General features: G+C 42.8%; 1 protein-coding gene across 3 annotated transcripts in view; it reads left to right on the top strand.

Annotated features, from left to right (window-relative positions):
• Positions 1-25,092, top strand: part of LOC147025309 (limbic system-associated membrane protein-like) — a 176,310-nt gene that overhangs the window by 23,669 nt on the left and 127,549 nt on the right. For all 3 annotated transcript variants that reach the window (XM_085886172.1, XM_085886171.1, XM_085886170.1), the window contains exon 3: positions 20,011-20,092. In XM_085886172.1, the coding sequence (XP_085742298.1) occupies positions 20,011-20,092 (82 nt within the window). The remainder of the gene's footprint in view (positions 1-20,010; positions 20,093-25,092) is intronic.

The raw sequence follows: 25,092 nt of genomic DNA, 5'->3' as shown, positions 1-25,092 counted from the left end.
CTCCAATGAAGGGCTCACACCCAAAACGTCAGCTTTACTTTGCTGCAATGGCTGTTAGCATACCTTTGTCAACTTTCAATTAATAAAACTCATTGTGCATGTGTATTAGTTTAACAAGCTATGTACAACTGTGTATCTTTCTCTTTGGGCTGAAGTACACATGATTTGTACTTGTGTATTGGAGCCCCCTCCCATCCCCCCTGCCCCCCCCCATGACCTCCTTTTCTGTTTTTTAATTTAAAGAAAATGATTTTCCCCAAAAACATGAAGCATTTATTGTATGATCAGGTTGTTGTTGTTTTTTTCACGTTAAGGTGTATGTGTTTATTATATGATCTAGCATCAGCACTCCCACCCTTTGGAGAATGCCGATCTCGGCCCACCTTCGGTCGGAAAGTTTTCCTCACATATGCATACTGTACATATTGTTGCGGACCCGGGGGTCGGGGGCGAGAAGACCACGAAGGGGGGGAGCTCCCTCGGGTTCCCACCAGTCTCTCCGGAATCACAGGCCATCGCCCACGAATAACTTTGTTGACCGTGAACACCAATAACTCGACCACGTGACTAAGGGTCCTCCGTCTAATAAATACCGTTTACCCAATGGTCACATGATCTAATTACCGGGGGGCACACCCTCAGTGCGCCTTGTTCAAACCGGACCACCTTACCAGATCAGATGCAGCCGCGCGTTACTGCCAAAGGACGTACCTGCTAGAAAAACAGATCATTGGGGGATGACATCCCGGCTGGGCTACGATACGAACCATGCTGGACCAATGAAGGAAAAGACAAAAACGAGCTGGGAACATTTTGACACGAAGCATTTATTTACAATTAAGCGAGGAAAGGTATGTGGCACAGTGAATTGGTTTACTGGTATGTACAGCAGGGATAGCAAGGAATTTGTGAGGTGCAACAAAAGGCAAGCAATCATACAAAAGCAGACACAGAGCAGACTTATCCTGTTATCACTTCTACAATCTCAACTTATGCTACAACAGGCACAATCACACACACACACACATACACACACACACACACACACACACACACACACACACACACACACACACACACACACACACACACACACACACACACACTCTGAAGATTCGATAGCCAGAAAGAAAGATAGCAGATGAGGATACACGGCCTCGCAATACCTGGCGCAGTCTGCCGACCAACGCAACCCAGCGTGCTTTGGGGGAGGTATGAGGGAGAATACTGGTGTCTAAGGTGTGGGAGTGGGAGGTGTGGTGGAGTGTAATATGGGTGGGGGGGTGCTATGTCCTGCCAGAGGAAACTGTGATTGCGAGTCAGTAGGATGCTCTTTTGTGCATCCAAAGGGGACGAGATAGAAGGGTGGAAAGAGAGAGCAAGAGGAGAGAATATGTGTGAGGCGACAGATCCTTAACCTAGTTGTGCATAGGTCTGTGAGTGTAGCGTGTACCTCCGGGGACACTCCGCTTGAGTATTCCCACCTCGAGAGTTGGCGCGTTATCTCCAGCTTAGTCACTTTGCCGGGGCTTGTGGCAGCATGCACTCCACACTGGTCCTCGGGAATAAGCACGTCTCAGTCGCACACCAACCTCAGTCGGATCAGACATTGCATGGCACTTGCAAATGAAGAGCCAGTGACGTGCAGAGGCAATGAAGAGCAGTGAAAAAGAGGGCAAAGTGGAGGTGAAGAAGAAAGCGAGCTGCTCCGCCATCTGCAATTTATAAGCCCCGGGTGAAGGTTGGGGTGATGACCCAAAGCAATGTGCTGTGACCTGAATCCCACTTCTCTAATAGGCCGCAGTGGCCCCAGCCGCACCCCACCAGGCTTCCGGAGCTGGAAGCAGTTTCATTCGCATATCCGGCGTGACACGGTCCGGAGCTGCTGTACCAAAATCCCAGATTGCTCTTCCTGCGACCCCCCCCTCCCCTCTGCCGCTCGTCTTGCCATGTTCTGGTGACTGGACGAGGGTCATATCAATCCCGTGTGCTCACCTGGGACACTCCCAGCGAGATGTGGTTGGTGCTACTAATGTCCGTTGCTCGTCCCTGCATCACGTGGTCCGAGTACCCTGAGCCGTGCAGCACGCCTCTGTTTAGTGGCGAATTGTATCAATACCGTGGTACGAAAGGTGCGGGAATATTTTTCCGGTGTGCAGGAGGTGTTAGTAGTCGAGGTGGTGAGTTTCTGGGGAGCGTGGGGTGAGCCAGCGACAGGCATGCCTGGTGTTGGCTTAATGGTTAGGGTGGCGGGTTTGGGATCATAGGGTCCTGAGTTCAAATCCCTCTCAGCTATTGAATTAATACCAGGTGGGGTTAACTCGGCCTGTCATCCTTCCAGGGTCGGCAAAATGAGTGCCAGCATGCTGGTATACTGTGTCGGAGTAGCGTCCCATCCAGGATTGTGCCCTAATAGGCCACAGCGGCCCCAGCCATGCGCCACCAGGCTTCTGGGGCCGGAAGCAGTCTCATTCGCGCATCCGGCGTGGCATGGTCCGGAGCTCCTATACCAAACTTCCGGATTGCTTAGAGGTCAGAGGTGAGATTTTCTTAGAGGCATGCGGTTTTTCAGAATCGCAACAATACATTTACCCTCGCCAAGCATTTGCATTTGGGTGGGTATTGCATTTGGATCAGTTTGTTTGTATGTATGTCTGTCTGTCTGTCGTCTGTTTGTCCACGCAAAACTTTTGTGTGTTTTTTTCTCCGCAACTGCTTGTTGGATTGAAACTAAATTTTCACCACAGCAGCAACTACTCATGTGGAATGTTTTGATGATAATTATGACGTCGTAGGTCACGGAGTGTGGCAGCCATGTTGGAAAAAACCCCAAAACTTTGGACCTCTGTATCTCTGAAACCACACCAAGGAAAAATCGAAACTTGACACATAGCAACTGCTCGCCATGGGGAATGAGTGTTCATTTTTGTGACGTGATAGGTGCCTTCGTTATGATGTCATAATTGCAGATTTAGAACGCCACATCTGATCAGTATGAAACTTAACACGTATTCCTGCTTTTCTATGCGGAACAAAAGGTTCACACATATGACATCATAGGTCACATGGTTGGCAGCCATATTGGCTTTACCCTAAAACCCATAAAAATACACCACTCAAAAGAAGTCGTGGCGAGCGTCTGAAATCTCTGATTGCTCCTTTCCTTGTTGTATATGATGATGTGAAAGGGGGGATGGGAGATCCATAGCTCGACTGTAGTAAGTGTAACATGGTCCATGTGTTTTGAGTATGTTGGATTGCCAAGTAACAGGGACCTGTCAGAGTAAGTCGTTTTGTTACACGTCATGTTGAGGAGGCAGTGTATAATTTTTAGACAGGATAGTCAGGGTAATATTGCAAGCGGAAACACTTTTTGATGAAATTTTGTGGACAGGTTGGGTGTGTGGCAAGGATGAACTGATTAGATTTTGGTGAAGATCCGGATCCGACTACGAGAATGTTTTACGTGATTCATCACCAATGAGAGATGGGGACAAAAATGATATATAGCACGATATCTGAAAAAGTTGTGTTCGTATTCGGATGAAACTTGGTGGACATGTTGGGTGTGTGGCAGACAAATTGCTTCGATTTTGGTGAAGATCCAAATCCAAATCGAGAATTATTTTAATTTTTTAAGTGATTCTTCATCATTGAGAGAAAGGGCCAAAAACGATATCGTCCTGTTTTGCAATATATTTCAAAAATGTATTGGGCCTGATATGTTCTCATGGATCAGACATTGCGTGGCGGAGGTATGCACTCTACAGATTCTTCTCTCGTTGATTTTGTTTTTGTGCTGTTATCCCTTTGGTAAAACGAATTGCTGCAGAAACTTTATTCCTTTGGAAAGATGTTTCATATCATACAAGACTAAAAAAAAAAGATTTCCGAAATGGAATTGATCTGCAGAACAGGGTTTATTCTTAACCTTCCTCTTCTCTTCTTTTTCCTTTTGTTCTTCCTCTTGTTTGTCCAGGGTGCTGGTCCCAGGGTCTTATTCTTCTTCCTTAATCCTACTAGATTAAATCAGGTGTGTGTGTGTGTGTGTGTGTGTGTGTGTGTGTGTGTGTGTGTGTGTGTGTGTGTGTGTGTGTGTGTACATGTGCGTGTGTACAGTATGTACATCTGAAAATCATAGAAAAGAACAGGGCTGGGCTAATATTCACCAAATTTTGCATAGGTGTTGGTAGTACCCAGGGTCAGGTCATGGGCACAAATAAAAAACAAGGCTCCCCCCCGCCCCCCCCCCACTGTAGGGGGGGGTGGGGGGAAGGACGACTTGGCAATGCTCCCAAAGGGATTGGGTGTTTCTAGTAATTCTCGTAATAATAACTGGAGTTCCCTTACAATGAACTTCAGCACAGGAGGCGGTTATTAAGCCAATGAAGTCTGTGCAGTGGTTGCCAACCTATCGTTCTTTGTTCATGCTCTATCCTTTTTTCATATTGAGCATCAAGCAAGGAAAGCAGCACATACCATTTGTAAAGTCTTTTGTACCATACAACTCTATTGGAGTTTGAACCTTTAATCTCCTTGACTCAAAACACACACTCTAACCATTCTGTCACTGAGTCTGATTAATGAACCAACTTACCTATTATATGGATTAGTAACTGAATATTCACTGACATTCTTGAATACAATTCCCTTTTTAACGCAGAAATTTCGTTTTTTCTTGTTTATGGTTGGAGACAGTGCTCCAGCCTGTTTGTGGTGGTGTACGTTGATGTAGTTTGAATGTCTGGGACAACAATTGTATCAATGCATTCGAGTTCAGTGAAAGGAGTAAGGCTTGCTCCATAGGTAGTTGCTCCAACACAGAAGTATTGGTGTTGCAGCACAAGTTGTATGCAGCACAAGGTCTGCATTGGTGGCACAAGAGTATAAAACCAAAAGAATAAAACGTGTAACGTTACCAACAGTCAAAAATGTATAGAAACACTGACGTTTTGGGATTTGCCATTCCTCGGAGGGCGATAGAATGTGAAAAATAAGTTTTTCTTCATGGCAAGACAGAATGTGAAGCTGTCATAAATTTCCTTCCTTTTCACATTCTGTCTTGCTCTGAGGACGGGCAAGTCCCGAAACGTCAGCACTTCTGTACATTTTTCATGGTGGATAACCTGAACTGTTTTGTTATAAAGTTTGCTCTAAAGCTGAGCGTGAACTTACGACAACTTAAACTAATAATTGGAGATGGAACTGCAGATCAACTTGTATCTTTTGGCAAATTACAGATATAATTAAACCTTTTCCATCTCATGAGCAACTGTACGAGCAAACACTCAATTAGGATGCGAAATATCAATTACAGAGAGGTTTTTTTTAAGCTTCTTTTGTATGCAGCGCAAGGCTGCGGCATACAATGGCAGCAGACGGGACGCCCAATTGAACGTCCATCCGAGGGACAGTACATGTGTTGAAGAATCACCCTGACTGCAAAACACCGGGATGGCAGTTTATAGCTGGGTCGGGATTTAAACCCAGGATAGACCGTTTAGAGGTGAGTTTGTATACCTCTTGGCTCAACCTTGCCAGTCCTTGTTCAAACAAAAACTGTGGGTTGTTCTTTGCAAGTTGTTGGTTGCAAGATGTTGATTATTTGTCCATGCTGAATCCTTTTAAAATACTTTGTATCAAGCAAGAAAGCAGCAACATGTTCCATTTTTAAAGTCTTTGGTATGACTCGGCTGGGGTTCAAACCACCGACCTCCTTGACTCAGCAAATGTTCTCACCATTACACCACCGAGTCTCTGTTTCCTCTTCTTTTGCTATGCTAACGAAACCTATCATGTCTCATGACCACCACACACGAGCCGATGTTCGACAACGCAATGCAACAACATTGTCGCCGAATCTTGTACTATCTTGCTTTGTTGGAGACTGCCACACACTCGACTCGCGTGACGTGAATGTCAGTGTCACTATTTTCGTTAAACAAAATTGCAATGAAGAAATGCAGGGAAAGGATGAGAAAGGTGAAAGCTCTGAGCACTGCTGCTTTAGAACTAGTGCTGTTCCGTCGCAGATGTCATGTCAGGAGCAGGCAGTGACTGACACACACACACACACACACACACACACACACACACACACACACACACACACACACACACACACACACACACACACCGAGGACGTACTGGATATGTTAATAAAATTCAAAGTTAGAGACTGTCATTAAGAGTTTTTATAACATATTGTTCCTTGAATAGCATTATTGTATTATTTATGAAGGTTTGCCAAGTATAGTCAAACAGTACAAGAAAAAAAGGGCAAGTTCAGGTTACTATACTATATTGAATTTTCATACCTTTTTGCACTTCAAAGGTCACAAAAGATACAATTCTTTTATTTTTTTTAAAATGCTGCAGATGATATGACGATGCAGCCGGAAGCTCCTGAAAAGTAAAGTTGAATTGATCAATACGTTTCACCGCTCCGGAAATTGTCGGAGACTGCCACACACTACACCGTGATACACGATTGTTAAGAATAACTTGTCGTAAAAGTTGAATATGTTCAAATATTATGATTGTTGCCGATGCACCTGAAAACCCAGTTGACGAGGCACGTCAACTGCTGCACATTGCACAAATATGAAAAACTGTCAACTATTAAGCTGCCACTGACAATGTTGTTGTATCGCTTCAGCTAGTGTGTGGCAATCCTTATACATATGCTGTCGATCACAAAGCCTGCTCCAGACTCGAGATGGGGAATGAGAAATGACCATTCTTAGATTGTTTCTTCTTTAGAGTTGTTGCACTTATCCAGTTGTCAAAATATTTGCGGTTAGGGGAATTTTCCATGTGGTTCAAGGTCGAATCTGCATCTGCTGCTTCCACCTCACTAAAGCTGAGTTTTCCGAACTGGATTTGTCGTCTTTTCTTGTGTCATTCATCGCAGTGTTGCTGTTTTTATCCCGTGCTACATCATGTTAATTTGTTTGTTGTTTTGTGTTATTTGTTTTGTTCTGCCAAAGCTTCTTCATGTTCAAGGCTTGCCCTCCGAGACAAAGTATCCGATTACCCGATTTGTATTTTGCTTTTCCTCAACACTATTTTCTCTCCGCGATCTTACACCTCCAACTCTGGCTATGACTTCCCCTCTGCTTCCACCTCTTCTTCGTCTGTGTATTGTACCATCCTCCTAACTGTGACAACTCCATCTACAGTTTTCTCCCTCTCTCTCAGACAGCATGGACAATCTTTTAACCACTCATCCCAACTCTCTCCTCCTCATAAGTGGCAATTTCATTTATCACAATGCAACTTGGTTGGGTGTTGCAACCTCTCTCTCACCAGCCATAGCACTTCAGCAAAGAGCTTCTGTGTCTCCATGAGACTGACTAAATCTGTGAACTTTCCAAACCGGATTTCTCCCAATGGCAAATCCTCCCTCTGGACTTGGTGATGATGAACTTTCTTGCAAATGTCTCCCGCTCTTCCTCTGCTCAAATTGGTTCATCTGATCATATGCTTGTGAAGGTGAACATCTCTAGCTATTCTCAGAGAACTGCCTCAACACCACTGAGTCTGGAATTTTACTCAAGCAGATTGACATGGACTGTAAGCAGCCAACTCTCTTCAGGACTGGTCTGCCACATCTACTACCCTTGATGTTAACTCAGCCTTGGAATTCTTCCAGAGAATCCTGCTCTCTTTTATGCACAGATCCTGTCCTTCTACCCGCTGTTGGTACACTGAATCATGTGGTGTGGCAGTTGCTTTGAAACAACTTGCCTTCTCTTCCTGGAAGGCAAGCCTAACCGAAGGCTCTCTCAGTGCATTTGAAAAAGTCAGCAACAAGTTTGTGTCCCACTCGAAGGAAGCCAAAAAACAATATCTGCCCAACTTCAAGAATGAGCTTTCAAACATGTCTCCCTCCTCGAAAACCTGGTTCACCTGTAAAGTCTGTCTCCGGTGTATACTCCTCTTCCCTGCCATCCCTTCCCTCTCTTTAAATGGCACCATCGCCGACTACGCTCGTGAGAAGGCTGAATTCCTCAATTCCGTGTTTGCATTCAAATCTTGTGTCCCCAACTCCTCAATGTCAGTACCCATCCTTCCCTGCCATTCCCAACTGCTCCTGGACTCTGTGTCATCTGTGAGACTGGAGAAGATGGAGAAGTTCCTTTCAACCCTCGACTCTGACTCTGCAACTGGACCGGAAGGCATCAGCTCACGTGTCCTAAAAACCTGCTCTTGCACATCCCCTCTCTGCCCTTTTCATCCTGACATTTGTGCTAGGTAATCTTCCATCTCCTTGGAAATCAACAAACATCATTATATGACATGAAATAGGTGAAAAAATTATCCCCTTAAATACAGACCGATCAGATTACTTCTCATTATTAGCAAGGTCATGGAATCCATCATTGCAGTTTAAATGAAATCTTTCCTTTTCACCAACAACCTCATCTCAGATCACAAATCTCATTTCAGACCACATCACTCCACCTTGAACATGCTGATTCTACTCACCCAACAACGTATGAAGGCCCTCAATCTCAGACATGAAATCAGGGCCTTCTCTCTGAGCATACAGAGGCCTGCAAAAGTATTCACCCCCCCCCACCCCTCCAAAAAGTTCACATTTTGATGCCACCTGAGCTTATTTCATGATGCTTTCAAATCAAACTTAATATATAGTCTTCACAAACTGCTCCAAAGTGATTAAAAAAAATTTAAAAACCTGCAGACAAAATATGAATAAGTTTCATAAACAGAGAAAAATCAGATTCTCAGTTACTTGAGTATTCAAACTCTTTGCCGAATGAACCCCAAATCATTTCAGGACCAAATTATTTGTTTGAAAGGTTACAAAATCAGTGTGATAGGTTTCACATGGATGTAATCAATGGTTTAACTTGTAAATTAAGCTACCCCAATTATCGACAGAGTTTTAAATTCAACTCACTTGGTCAACCAACAAGACAAAGGTGAAAACCAAAGAGCTTTCCAAAGAAGTCAGACATAAAGTGGTGGAGAAGCACCGTTCAGGAGAGGGTTATAAGAAGATTTCAGTCACTCATTATCCCTTTGAGTACGGTGAAATCCATCATTAAGAAGTGGAAGATGTATCGTCCCACCCAGACTCTACCGAGATCAGGTCGCCCATCCAAATTCAGCAGCCGGGCAAGCAGGAAACTGGTTCGGGATGTCACTATAAATCCAACAATGACTGAAAGATCTGCAAGGCTCGATGTCCAAGATGGGGGTCAGTGTTCATCAATCAACAATATCCCATCCCCTTCACAAAGCCAGCCTGTATGGACAGGTGGCAAGAAAGAAGCCATTACTGAAAAAGACACATCGAAAAGCTTGGATGGAGTTTGCGAAAAAGCATCTTGATGATACTACAGGCATGTGGAGAAATGTTTTCTTGTAAGACAAGACAAAAATTGAACTTTTTAGTCTAAATTAAAAGCGTTGCGTCTGGTATAAGCCTAATACTGCACATCACCAAGTCAACACCATTCCTACTGTCAAGCATGGTGGTAGGAGCATCATGTTATGGGGCTGCTTTTCATCAGCAGGGTCTGGCAAGCTTGTCAGGATATAAGGGACAATGGACGGTGCAAAGTACAGGAGAGTTATTGATGAAAACCTGTTTGAGTCAGCCATGAATCTGAAACATGGGAGTAGATTCACACTTCAGCAGGACAATGATCTGAAGCACAAAGCTAAAGCCACACTGGAGTGGCTGAATAAGAAAAAAATTAATGTTCTTGAGTGGCCCAGTCAAAGTCCTGACTTGAACCCAATTGAACATTTATGGTGAGACTTAAACATTGCAATCTATCGATGATCCCCATCAAACTTGGCAGAACTAGAACAATTTTCACGTGAAGAATGGCAAAGATTTCACCATCTCACTGTGCAGAGCTGGTCGAGACCTACCCAAAAACACTCAAAGCAGTCATTGCTGCAAAAGGTGTTTCCACCATGTTTCCACATCTAGGGGATTTATCAAGAGGATGAATTATTTTGCAACCAGTGAATTGTGATCTGTTCATGTTTTTATGCAGGTATTCCTGACATCTAACCTTCAACTACAATGGTGTTTAGTTTAATCTCTTCAGTTATGAATAAAAAAGTTAATTTAGAAAAATTGTTTCTACATTATTCATTATTCATCTAAATCTGGCATTATAGGTTGGGGGTGAACACTTTTGCAGGCCACTGTATCTTGTGCTTTTGCTTCAATCTGGCATCCTGCCTTGCTATCCAAACTCTCTGCCTGTGGCATTGAAGGCCAGTCGTATTCATAATCTTCATCAATCATCTCTAAGCCTGGAAAATCCCATTTTTCCATTTGCTAATGATTCCCCCCTATACCTTGACATCCATCATCCTTCAGACAGGCAGGCTGCAGCCTCTTCCCTCTCTTCAGCCCTTGAAATACATCACAAACTGGTAAAACACTTGGAATATGTCGTTCAATCCTGACACATCTCACACACTCACTATCCCTCTCCTAAATGACTGTTTGGCAAACCCTATGATCTCCTTTATTCAGTCATTCAAACTCCTGGGTCTGACTATCAAGCATGATCTTTCTTGCGCAACCCACATTTCAAAGTTGTTCTTCAAAACGAGCTGCCAACTGGGCCTCCTACGTCATACATAGTCCTTCCTTGGAACACCTGAATGCCTATCTACCTTCAAGGCCTTCATCCGTAACTTTATTGAGTACTGCTCTCCCCTCTGTGTTGGCTCCCCTGCATCACATCTTGCTCAGCTTGATGTGATTGAAACTAAGGCCTTTAATAATTATTGGAATCACCAACTGGGAAGCTGTGTATGGGCCGAACAATTTGCCACCACAGCCAGGTCGGTGTTCTCTCTGTCTTCTATCACCACCTTTCTGGTCTTTCATCCTCTGCTCTCCGTGCTTTGCTCCCACCCCCATGTTTCTACAGGGGTCAAACATTCCACCATCAACCTCCTTCTGGTGAAACTGCCTAAATCCAGGATCCCTGTTCACATCCACTAATTTGTCCCTCCTTTTTCCCATCTGTGGAACCAACGACAACATCCTCGTCAATGTCATTCTTCCCTCCAGGTCTTCAAGACAGTTGTTCACCACTATTTTAAATCATCCCAATCCAAAACTATGATCTCATCTACCCTCATTACCACTACCCCAATTCCAAATTCGCTCCTCCTTCCAAATTTCCAGTTTTCCCTCCTTGAGTTTCCTTTTGTATCCATCTTGTCCACCCTACGCATCATCTCCTGCTCTCCATTCTTCCCCACACCCATTGTTTGTCGGTCTCCCTCTATCTTGGTCTTCAACTCTGCTGTTAGTGTTTCCCCCTCTGTCTCTCTGTGTCTCTGCGTGTGTCTCTCTATCTTTCTCTCTCTCTCTCTGTCTCTCTCTCTCTCTCTCTCTCTCTCTCTCTCTCTCTCTCGCTCTCGCTCTCGCTCTCGCTCTCGCTCTCGCTCTCGCTCTCGCTCTCGCTCTCGCTCTCGCTCTCTCTCGCTTGGCACGCACGTGCAAACGCAAGGGGCTGTTGCTCAGTCTCTGGTGGTACATGTGGAGCCTGTGTTGCTTTCTCTCTTCTTATCATCTTCTCCTCTCTCTTATGTATTTTTTGGGGGGTGTTCCTTGTGTATAAACTGTGATCAATGCTTTATCGATTGCTTGAAAATTGAATTGGTTTCTTCTCTTCTTTTTTCCACTCTTGTATATAATCCTTTGCTATGTTGTATTGAATTTTTACCCTTTATACTTTTTTGTAATAAAAGTCAAAACTCTCTCTTTCTCTCTCTCTCTCTCTCTCTCTCTCTCTCTCTCTCTCTCTCTCTCTCTCTCTCTCTCTCTCTCTCTCTCTCTCTCTCTCTCTCTCTCTCTTTCTCTCTTTCTCTCTTTCTCTCTTTCTCTCTTTCTCTCTTTCTCTCTTTCTCTCTTTTTTTCTCTCTCTCTTTTTCTCTCTCTTTTTCTCTCTCTTTCTCTCTCTCTTTTTCTCTCTCTTTTTCTCTCTCTCTCTTTCTCTCTTTCTCTCTTTCTCTCTTTTTTTCTCTCTCTTTTTTTCTCTCTCTTTTTTCTCTCTCTTTTTCTCTCTCTTTTTTTCTCTCTCTTTTTTTCTCTCTCTTTTTTCTCTCTCTTTTTTTCTCTCTTTCTCTCTTTCTTTTTCTCTCTTTCTCTCTTTCTCTCTTTTTTTCTCTCTCTTTTTTCTCTCTCTTTTTTTCTCTCTCTTTTTTTTTCTCTCTCTTTTTTTTCTCTCTCTTTTTTCTCTCTCTTTTTTTCTCTCTCTTTTTTTCTCTCTCTTTTTTCTCTCTCTTTTTTCTCTCTCTTTTTTCTCTCTCTTTTTTTCTCTCTTTTTTTTTCTCTCTCTTTTTCTCTCTCTCTTTTTCTCTCTTTTTTTTTCTCTCTTCCTCTCTTTCTCTCTTTCTCTCTTTCTCTCTTTCTCTCTTTCTCTCTTTCTCTCTTTCTCTTTTTCTCTCTTTCTCTCTTTTTCTCTTTCTCTCTTTTTTTTTCTCTCTCTTTTTTTCTCTCTTTTTCTCTTTCTCTCTTTTTCTCTTTCTCTCTTTTTTTTTCTCTCTCTTTTTTTCTCTCTCTTTTTTTCTCTCTCTTTTTTCTCTCTCTTTTTTCTCTCTCTTTTTTTCTCTCTCTTTTTTTCTCTCTTTTTTTTTCTCTCTTTTTTTCTCTCTCTCTTTTTTTCTCTCTCTTTTTTTCTCTCTCTTTTTCTCTTTTCTCTTTTCTCTCTTTTTTTCTCCTCTCTCTCTTTTTCTCCTCTCTCTCTTTTTCTCCTCTCTCTCTTTTTCTCCTCTCTCTCTTTTTCTCCTCTCTTTTTTTTCTCTCTCTCTCTTTTTCTCTCTCTTTTTTTCTCTCTCTTTTTTTCTCTCTCTTTTTTTCTCTCTCTTTTTTTTCTCTCTCTTTTTTTCTCTCTCTTTTTTTTTCTCTCTCTTTTTTTTCTCTCTCTTTTTTTTCTCTCTTTTTTTTCTCTCTCTTTTTTTTTCTCTCTCTCTCTCCTGTTCCTTTTTGTCCTGTTATGTCCAGTGTATGAGCTCTTCCACAAGCCTCGATGATGTATACAAAACAAACAAAAAAAAAGATTTTCAAATTTGGTGCAATTTCCTTCAGAAGTTTTAGTCCCTTGAATATTGAATACACACACCAATTACCTCCTCCACCTCCACCTTTGTTATTAATTATTGTTATTAATTAATTGTTATTATTAATTAATAACATTACCACCTCCATTGTTATTATTGTTATTACCTCCACCACCGAACATGGACAGAGGTTAGGTTTTTTTTGTTTTGTTTTTCTTGTACACAATGTCGAGGCTCGTATGAGAGCTAACGCACAATGCATAGCAGGTTGGGCGGGGGGGGCATGAGACAAGAGGGGTGGGAGAGGAAATGACAAAACAGTGGAGAACAGAGACATTTGGAGATCTGTGGAAGGGAGAGGGATGGGGTGGGGAACATGGGGTATGCAAGATGGACATTACAGGGACTTTCAGGAAGGAAAGCAGGGAATTTGAAGGAGGTGGGTGTTGGGGTGGATTAACGTGGGTAGAAAAGGTCGAGGTTTTGGATGGGGGACGGCAAGAGGTGGTGGTGAACAACTGTTTTGAAGGCCTAGAGGGAAGAATGGGATTGAACAGAGTGTGGGAGTTTATTCCAAAGGCGGGAAAAAGAGAAATGAAAGAGTGACGGTGAGCAGTGATTCGTGATTTTGATAGTTTTTCCAGAAGGGGGTTGTTAGCGGACCTTGAGCGCCCCACAGAAATATGGTGGGGACTTATTGCAGACAGAGCAGTGGTGGTGGGGGGGGGTGCAAGACCAGAGAGGAGACGGTAGAAGACAGAAGGACCACCGACCTGCCTGCGGTGAGAGAGTAAGAGGCCCAACGACTCTGCCTCATCGCGGGAGATACCAATGATCCTAAATGCCTTGGTTTCCACAGCGTGAAGCTGAGAAAGGTGAGAGGCAGGAGCACCAGCCCAGAGGGGAGAGCAGACCTCCATCAGGCTGCGGATGAAAGCTTTGTATGTGGTCAGAAGCTCAGGTGGGCCGAGGAAAGACTCGGCACAATGGAGGATTACACTGAACAACAAATTTCAATTTTTTTTTTTACTGGAGATGTGTAAAGTGATTAAGACTAATTTGGGTACGCTGATTTCAAAAATCATAACCGTTTTGCTGTATCACGTCAGGATTTTCAGGAACAGAAATATTCCCATTGCCTAGAAGTCAGGATTTCAATGAAATTTACATATGTCTTTAACATGTCTATTTCGTACAATTGTTGTTAACTTGTGTTATATTTCTTTCTTTCAGATAAAGATGAGTAGGCATTCCTGTACCAATCATCCTGACAACTTCTGTTATGTCTGTGGTCGGTATACCAAAAAAGATCAACAGCGAAGTATATCTACAGCAGTGAAAATGAAGGCCGCCTACTTTCACTACTTCGGGTGTAAGGTGGGGGACCAAGAACAGAGCTGGGCACCACACATCTGCTGCACAAGCTGTCACACAACCTTGACTCAGTGGTTGGTGGGCAAGCGCGCGAGCATGCCATTTGCGGTGCCCATGATATGGCGTGAGCCGCAGAATCATCATGATGATTGTTATTTCTGCTGCACAAGCATCGCCGGCTTCAACAAGAAGAATAAAGGTCACATCAAGTACGCTGACTGCGTCTCTGCTCGTAAACCTGTGCCTCATGATGACAAGAACCCCGTTCCAACACCTCCAGCTGATCAGAACATAGCTGTAAGCAGTGGTGAAGAGGATGGTGATGATGAACCTTTTGAACCCGACACTCAAGAATCACACCTTCTGAACCAGGGAGACTTAAATGATCTTGTAAGAGATCTCTCGCTGTCAAAGGCGAAGGCAGAGCTGCTTGGATCAAGGCTGCAGCAGTGGAATCTACTTGAACCTAACACCAAGATATCCTTGTTCAGAGCACGTCACAGAGACATGGCTGAGTTCTTTGAGATGGAAGACACGATGACATTCTGCAGTGACATCAACGGTCTGTTGAAAGAACTTGGGTGTGATCACGATCCTGCAGACTGGCGCCTCTTCATCGACTCGGGGAAGAACAGCTTGAAGGCTGTTTTGCTCCACAATGGCAACGAGAAACCATGATGAAATAAATGAATAAATGAATTTTTGTAAATTTCATTGAAATCCTGACTTCTAGGCAATGGGAATATTTCTGTTCCTGAAAATCCTGACGTGATACAGCAAAACGGTTATGATTTTTGAAATCAGCGTACCCAAATTAGTCTAAATCACTTTACACATCTCCAGTAAAATTTTTTTGTTGTTCAGTGTTACCAGTCGGCGACTGCTTTTGGAGGCCCGGTTGGAAATGTGGCTTTACCAGGAAAGATCATGGCAGATAGTGAGACCCAGAAGCTTGAATGAAAGGACTTCTTCCAGAAGATTGTTGTGAAAGTAGATGGGGGGGGGGGCAGGGGGGTTCTAAATGGTCCTTTTGGAGAGACATAGTGTGAGATTTGTCAGGATTGAAAGACATGCTCCACGTGTTGGACCAGCCAGTCTGAGGGATGACAGATTGTACGGAAGAGTTTGGGAGTCATCAGCAAAGAAATATAGAGGATTTTCCGGAGAGTCAGAAAGATCATTGATGAAAACCAGAAAAATATCAGGACCCAGAATGCTGCCTTGAGGAACTCCAGCCTGGACAGGAAGAGGGGATGAGTGAACTCCATTTAGGGCCACACATTGACTGCGACAGGAGAGGAAGTCTGCGAGCCATGAATGGAGATGGCCTTGGTTTTCACCAATCTGTTTTGTCTGTTTGTCAGTAAGTAGGATATCTCAAAAAGTTGTTGACGATTTCGGACGAAATTTGTTTAACAAGTTGTGAGTGTGACAGGACGAAATTATTACATTTTGGTGATGGACCTGGAGATGATATTTTTAGCCCCCGTTAGACTTAGACATTGGACAATGGGGGCTTGTGGATTTGGTCTCGATTTTTGTCTGTGCGTGCATGCATCCGCAGCCATATCTCAGACATGTATGGACTGATTTTATTCGTACTTGGCACAAAGACAAAAAACTATGGGAGACATATGCACATCATTTTGTTTCACGATGCGATCAATGTTGCCCGACTAGCAGCCATTTTCGTTGTGAAAAAACCCGGTATCGAACAAATCCTCAACCATTTCTCGAACATGCATTTACCGATATTGTTCAAATTTGACACACAGATAACGAAAGATGGCCTACACATGCACAACATTTTATTTCGAGATCGGATCCAAGATGGCTGACTGGTGGTCATTTTGTTACTTAAATGTGTCCCCAACCATTTCTCCGACGTGCATGGTCTGATTTTGTTCAACCTTGGCACAAGCACTGTACATGATGGTATACACTTGCACCTCACTTTATTTTCCAATCTGATCAAAGATGGCTGACTCATATGCTGGTAGCCATATTAGTTGTTCATAAATATGGGCTAGCCCTTTAACTCTGTACAGCAAAATTACTAAAACATTGGGGGCTATGACATTTTATTTCTTTACTTGTTTTAAATAATTATTTACCATTGAGAGATATCTCAAAAAGTTATTGATGCTTTCAGCCAAAACTGGGTGGACACGTTGGGTGTGTAATAAGGACGAATTGATTCGATTTGATTTCGATGCGGTCTCAGCCTTTCAGTGGGATACAATATGTAAATTGTTCAGCCTGCCTGAGGTATGTGTTGTGTCAAGTGCCGTTCTAGTTCAATAATTGTTTTTCAAAATTCAAAAAAGCGTTCATTCATGCTCCAAATTTTTATTGCTGACTCCACTCGACATTGCAATTTAGCTGAAATTCAGAACAAATTCCCTTTCTCTGACTTGATATGGCAACCTTCTTTCATTCATCTCGTATATGTGTTAAATTCCATGCAAGCAAGTTGGGTGGCCATGCCACTTACGAAGGGATAGCATTTATTTTGAAGAGTCACTGAGACATCATGTTGCTGTTGCATATCACACCTCGGCCATTGTTTTGTGAAATGAAGGATTTTGTCACTGAACTTCACTCATGTCAGATTGTCTTCAATAACACTCAAGCTGATTATTTGAGTTGATTTGATGCCTCTTCGTCAAAGCGCATCACACACCAATTTGGTGTGCTGTGAAGCACAGGCATTAGGGTCACATTCATTTTTGTGTTTATTTGCTCACTTATTTCAATCAGCCACTTGAAAAACCTTGGTTTTATTATATATACCTCGGTGGCATCCCCACCAAGAGTAGTCGATGCGACACGTCGATGACACTCGAAAAAAAAAAAATTGATCATGATCATGTTGAGTCATAATAGGTCTCCAGGATTTTTGCCTTATTCCATATTCATGAAGACAATTACGATCCGTTCTGCCGCTAATTAGGCGAAGTCCTGGTGCGCCTCAAGCTGTCGCTCACTGGAAACATTTCTGCAGGTGAACATTTTCGATCACTTGAACATTCACTCCACAGCTGTTTCAATCCTCAGTAGCATCCTGGTAATACTCGCTCAAGAAAATGCTCGCTCGCTCGCTAATACGTTGTTTTGATTCAAGCCATAATCTTCAGAGCTATCTGGATAGCATTGAGGTATGTGCATTCACCGATGATCTGTCGAGCCTGGGTTTGAATCTCGACCCAGTTATGAACTGTCATCCTGGTGTTTCACAGGCTGAGTGATTCATCATTCATTGTGTGTGCCATCCCTCAGATGGATGTTAAACTAGGTGTCCCGTCTTCTGGTATTGGTTTGTGGATGTTAAAGATACCACGATGTCCTTCGTGGAGATGGTGATCTACCACGAGCACCTTGAATAAATTACAAATTCCTGCACACTTAGTCATCCTTTATTGGAGTGGCGACCCATCCAGGATTGTAATCTGAGCCAAGAACCAGCTTTGGCAGAATTGATGCTTTTTATAGAGAATGGTATGAAATAATAATACATACATAATCTTAAGTGACGTCAAGCCTAATGTTGGCTTCGTGGTTAAAGTGGTTGGCTGAGCATCTTCGGGTCTTGAGTTTGAGCTTTTATCATGCCGTTGAAATAACAACAGGAGGGTTGACTCAGCCTGTCATCCTTATGATGTCGGCAAAATGTGTACCAGCTTACTGGGAAGAATGATCCATTCAAGTGTCCTGCGTCACACCGGCAACCCATCCAGGATTGTGCCCCCTATCCAAGGAAACACCACATTGGCATCAGAATCTATGGCACCCTATGCATCAGAATCTGCAAACGTGGTTTTTCTTATTAATATTCATGTATGTCATGATAAAGATCTTGATCTAGTCTATATACTTCCTGCATGTATTACTGCAGTGAATATGGGTTTAAAACATGTGCAATGGCTTAAAACACAAAATGGTAAAACGATGATAATTGAGTTCATTAATTATCGAAAAATTTGAGCTCATGTTCTGTTGTAATCCTGATTTCACTAATAATGTCTGGATGTGTCACCAATGCCAGACCTGTCAGAGTTCCATCATTTAGCAAGTTCTCATTTTATGCCTCATCGTCGATGAATGAAAAGTTGGATAATTAAAAAAAAAAAATTTCCACTGATTCCTCATCGACTTAATATCATTTTCTAAAACTTTGTTTGATTTCATTACCTTCCACATTCCACCTTTTACTCTACTTCCCACTGGCAGATGAGGACGTCATTACACTAAGACAGAAGGATATGACGTATTACCATATGGGCATTGAGTACAATTGATTTAAGATCGATTGCAAGTAAGTACCATATGATGACTGGTTTTCTCTCTAAGGATGGAAGATCATTACATGTTGAACACTGGTGGATCGAATTACTTGAGGTTATGGAAAAGGAGACTATCATCGACCTCCTGTGCCACTCAATAATATTTATCTAATCACTGCATGCGAAGATCACGTGGCATCGGGATTCTCAGAATTATTTTCATTTATGATCAGCCCGAGAGATTGAAATCAGGAAAAACAAATAACTACTAAAGTGCCAATGTTTTTTTGAAACCAGATGATTGGTGGGACACCTTGGCTTCGGTGACCCTGCATGATCGATATATGCAGTGTGGCCTTTGGTGGAAATAACTGGCACAAAGCCTGCATGGACCTCTTTCTTTTAATTCATGCCCCTTGCAATAATTATCAATTACGACAGTCGTGACATTCATAATTCTCCTTATTCCCTCATCTACACATGTTAGAATCAAATTAGGGCCAATTTGAACATGCAAATTTGGCGATGAATGCCCGTGGCTGTATTTTTTAATTATGCCGGCTTCTTTCTTGCCTTTGATGCTAATTCCCCTCGTAAAGCCAATGTCTTGAAGTGTACTGTGCAGTAAATATTTCTTGCAAATGGGCAGCCATTTTAGTGTGAAATGTCGTGATGAAGACACCATCTTCAGTGTTTGGGGAGGTAAGATTACCCATTTGTGTAGTTATTTTTTGGTTATATCTCTCTATCTCACCAACTCAGGGCCTCCAGTTACTAGGAAGCAACTTTGCTTTCCGAGCGAACCCAATGGCCTGTCAAATAAATATTTGATTTACAAAAAGGTCCATGAAGCTCTCCACAACTTCAGCACAGACAGAGTTCTGAATTATTAAGGGTGAGCAGAATGAGCTCGAGCTCCGAGTTTGTGCCGGTGATATCAAGCCGACACACTCACCGCTTGGCAGTGGCTTCAGCAACGCGACAGACGTGTGCGCGACTAATCCCCTCATCTGGGCGGCACACAGTGCATGTTCTGTTTCCTTTTCACTCAATGCTAGGGAAAATTAAGACCTCAAGACGGAGTTCTTGGTGTCTTTTTTATGAGTTTAGAGGCTTGGGCCAAGCATTGGACACTTGTTACTGAGTGCTGAATATTGAGTAATGAGGCATGCTGTGTGGTGGGTGTGAGGTCAGGCACATTGGGTGCTAAGTACTGGAGCCTGAAGGTTAGCTTCTGACTGCTGATTCTGACTGTTTGTGTGGTGGTTGCTGTGTTATACAGAACTGGGCGTCTTTGCAGTGGAGGTGATCGGACGTCCTGGCGAGAATGTGACCATCAGACAGGGGGAGACTGCCTTCCTGCTGTATGTAGATCAATGCAATATTTGGCTCACATTCCAATATAAAACATTTTACTGGTAACTTAGAGCATGGAAAATAAATATGAAAGTTCATGCACACAGAGTTCATTTGTTGCTGAGTCGAGTGGGTTGGGCGATGTTGTAGTAATCCATGTACATTACCACATACTCGGTCCAGTGCAGAACCGAGAAATCATGTGTGACATTAATGAAGCACTTCAGCCATTGAATTTCTTCATTCAAGGAAGATGCACATTTTCTACAAAAGTTGTTTGATGCTTTGGAAGCAAAGGAAACCACACCACGAATTTGGTGCCAATAATTTCAGTTCCTTGTTTTCCAAAACATCCTTAGAACCAGAAAGAGCAATCAGAGATTGAAGACCGTTGCCAGGACTTGTTTTCTGTGGTGTATTTTATGTGGCAAATAAATAGAAGGATTTACGAAATAAAAGGTCAATGATTGCAAATGAAAGGTCTAAATGTTTGAATGGGCAGGGTCTGAAAAAGTGTAAAGGTATACAGGTGGAAAGGTCTGAAATGGCCTAAAAAGATCTGAAAGTGTCTCAAGGGTCTCAAAATATCAAAGGGGTCTAAAGAGTGTAATTTCAGGTCTAAAGGGTCGGAATTGTTTCAAGGAGTTGGATGGGGTCTAAAGAGTATTTAAAGGTCAAAGGCTTCCAAAGAGTAATAAAAGGTCCAAAAGGGACTAAACAAAAGAAAGGAGTCACATTTCATGAATATGTAATTAATGGACATGTATTCAAATATTACGTAATTGGTTCACGAGCCAGCAAGGCCTAGGTCACATTTGCTCTACGGCAAGGATACGGCGGCCGTAGGCCCTCTGAATTGACAAACGTGCGGCGGCCGCAGAAAAACTGAGGTGGCCTCAGGGAGGCCCTACGCCGTTTGGCTATATTTTACAGGCCGTAGGGGCGCCGTGGAATTATAGCACAGAGTTATAACTTTTTTTTCATTTCTACGTTCGCCGTAGCAATTCGACAAGCCAAGCTATGACGTCGATGTGTTCCACGTCGACCGTACGTAGGGCATACGGTGGGCTTGCATTATTCGTGCGGCTGCCGTAAGCTCTTCTCAATGAAAAATGAATTTTCCCAACCCCCCAAAAATTACAGCGGCCGCACTATTTCCACGGTCGCCGTACGGTGGCCTTGCGGTCTGTATGACTACCTGCGAGCAACGCAGGGTCGACGCACGGTTCCCCTATGCCCGCCGTGCACCTACGTACGGCCTCCGTGGCAGTCTGCGTCGACCGTGCATTACCACTAGAGATCGGAGTATAGGTGTTTGACTATACACAGTGGTGCCCCCAGAATCCCAATTTAATTCGTTCCAGGAGGCTGTTCAGATTGCAAAAAGTTCGGATTCAAAAAATATTTTCCCAATAAGAAATAATGGACTGAATTAATCCGTTCGTGGACCCAAAGAAAACCCACTTTCAAGACACTTTAAACTGAAATTCCCCATGCTTGAGGTAAAATAAGATGAGTAAATGACCTTCGGTGGCGGTGTATTTTATGTAATCTGGTACAATCACCACATCCAAAGGTCCACACAGGCTCATGCTCCGGCCTGGGTTCCGATCGCTCGCGTACTCTGCGAGAGCGCTGCCCCCAGGGCAGCTCATCAAACATGATGCCCGCAGAACCACAATCACTTTCATCAAACGCATCGGGCTGACGTCATCATGGATATTCCAAATTACAACTGGTTTTGCTGTGAAATTCAATCCTTACCCGACAGTCCATCACACCACGTGATCGGATTGCTTTTTTGTTATGAATTAAAACACAAGATGATTAAAAAACAAACATCACAAATGAATGTGAAAACACGAGGTTAGGCCAAAGTCACATTTGGCTCGGCAGCCGGAGGGTCTACAAAATGTACGGGCACTAGCAATTATAAAGCGGTAAAGTATTTCCACGGTCACACAATGTAGCAGTCACATGTTTTTATTTTTCGGGTAGCGCACGGTGTGCACGGTCACGGTGACCGCACGATGTCGCACGGTGACCGCACGATGTCGCACGGTGACCTGAGGGCATTCCTGCGGCGGCCATAGAATTTTGAAGGCAGACGCAAGGTGCCCGCAAGGCGACCGCAGGGGTACCCTAAGCCGAACGTGCGGCCAGACGGACGGTAACGAATGGGTAAATTTTTTTTTTTTTTTACCAGATCTTTTGTTTCGGCATGTCGAATTTCTACGACGAACGTAGAAATGAAAAAAGATATAACTTCGCGTTATAATTCCACAGCGACCTTACGACTTGTAAAATATAGCCATACGGCGTAGGGCCACCCTGAGCCACCTCAGTTTCTCTGCGGCCGCCGCACGTTTCTGTCAATTCAGAGGGCGTACGGCCGCCGTATCCTCGCCGTAGAGCAAATGTGACTGAGGCCTAAAGTATCGATATCGACACACGAGAGATGCTTTCACGAGTACTTCCGCCGACGAACTGAATGAACAAAGCGCGAAGATACGGCTCGAACAGGTGGGGGAGACACGTGAACAAACATGAACGACACGTTGTGTTCGGTTTTTAAAAATGTATTAGGTTTTTAAGGCAAAATTTTCTCAAAAATTGTTCGGATTCCAATTTGTTCAAACAATGGGGCATTCGGATTTTGGGGGCAACACGGTATATTATAGTTATAGTATATTCAGTTATATACACTGGTATATTTTTATTGCAGTAAAAAAAAAGAACTGGTTTATATACCCATTCGTTACCGTCCGTCTGGCCGCACGTTCGCCTTAGGGCCCCCCTGCGGTCGCCTTGCGGGCACCTTGCGTCTGCCTTGAAAATTCTATGGCCACCGCAGGGATGCCCTAAGGTCACCGTGCGACATCAAATCAAAGACCGTACGGCACCCCCACGTTTTCGGTCTCCACAATTTATAAACATGCCGTGCAGCTACCCGAAAAATAAAAACATATGTGACTGCTACATTGTGTGACCGTGGAAATACTGCGGCCGCCGTATAATTGCTAGTGGCCGCAGATTTTGGATACCCCACGGCCGCCGTGGCAAATGTGACCTCGGCCTAAGTGACCACTATATTCGTTATGGGTGTGTGTGTGTCTGTCTGTCTGTCTCAAGCATAGCTCCGTGGGTTTTGATCCGATCCTGATAAAATTTGGGTGGGAGGTTTATATCATGATATAGTTGTTTTCCTGAGAATGGGCGTGCTGTGCCCATTATGGGCGGAGCCACGCCCCAAAAACGTGTTTTTAGGGGTTAGCCGGTTTCAAGTTACATCTTCTCCGAGGGGGTTTGTCGAATCTGGCAGGGGTTTCGGTATTTGGTTAGCCCAATGGCACCTGCATAGCCGCACGGAGCTCGATTTTTCATTTTCGTGTCAAAGTCACAAGGTCACGAACTTAGAAAATGTCAAAAAAATCAATAAATTGGGCATCGAGCTCCTAGGGTTTTCAACTGCTTCGAATGAAAGTTGGTATGCCAGTAGTGCTCTTCGAGTACTACAACTTTCATCCTTTACGTTTTTCCCGATTCCCGCCAGTTTGCCTGTGGCGTCCCCTCGAAGGTCAAAAAATAAAAAAGGCTAACCGTGTTCATTGCTCGTGAACCATCGCCGTCTCCAGACTTGTTAATAGACACACTCATGTTCCAATGAAATGTAATTCTTAGATGTAGTACTCGCATATCATTAGTACGTAATTAATGGACATACTCAGGTGCCATTATAACCATGTAACATTATTGTCATCATAATTATCATTATCTTTATTATCATCATGATCATTATTATCATAATCAACATTATCATTGTCTTTATGTCCTATTATCGTTATCATTATGTACTATTATCATTATCATTATGTACTATTATTATCATTATTTAGTATTATCGTTATCATTATTATCGTTATTATTATGTATGATTATCATTATTATCATCATTATAATTATCATAATCATAATCAATCATTACGGATCATTATCACAATCATTATTATGTGTTATTATTTTAATCATTATCATTATGCATCATTACCATCATAAGCCTGGTGCGCGCTTCATGGTTAAGGTGGCTGGATCGTTGAATTAACACTATGTGGGTTGACTCAGCCTGTCATCCTTCTGTTGTATTGATCAGCAAAATGAGTACCAGCTTACTGGTAATGGGGGCACTGCATCAACAGCACAGTTGTGCTTCCAGAAATTATGCTACCAGCAGCCACAGGCTGCTTATGAAACATTACCATCATCGTTATAATCATCACTATCATTATGGTTCATTATCACGATCGTTATTCATTACTACCATAATTGTTATCAACATTGTAATTATCATTATTATTCTGTACCATTTTCATTATCATTATTATTGCCATTGTAATTTCATTGGTATGCAATTAATAGACAAAGTACTCACGTTCTGTGTGGACAAACGGACAAATGAACCCAAATGCAATAACCTCTCCTCTGGCAGGGATAATGATATACCTTCCATTTTCAGGGTTTGTAAACCGAAAAAGGAGGGAAAATTTTTATCGTTCCATTATCGTCAGTTCCCATGAAAACTTGTCTGCCACGACCCTGACCCCTGTAATTGGCCCATCATCAACAAATGCAACCTCACTTGTGCTCCAGGTGCACACCAAAGCTTTCGCCGAAGGTGGCTGTTGGAGGCCTGTGTTGCCGTAATTTATTTTGTCACTATCGACCAGATGATTGTCACACAATCGCAACCATTATGACTTACCCTTGCCACAACTGACTCTATATATATATATATATATATATATATATATATATATATATATATATATATATATATATATATATATATATATATATATATATATATATATATATATATATATATATACAAACAAAGACATGACAGAAGTAAATAGACATCATGATTTTTAAAGAATTTATTTATTTAATATTTGAAGTAGATTTGATCCATTTTAATACATACACTAGTATTTTGTGGACTTGCCATTTG

This window comes from Eptatretus burgeri, chromosome 6 (assembly GCF_056783735.1).
Source record: "Eptatretus burgeri isolate ZD-2024b chromosome 6, Ebu_testis_v1, whole genome shotgun sequence".
Classification (NCBI taxonomy): domain Eukaryota; kingdom Metazoa; phylum Chordata; class Myxini; order Myxiniformes; family Myxinidae; genus Eptatretus; species Eptatretus burgeri.
This window is presented reverse-complemented; position numbering and strand designations above follow the sequence as displayed.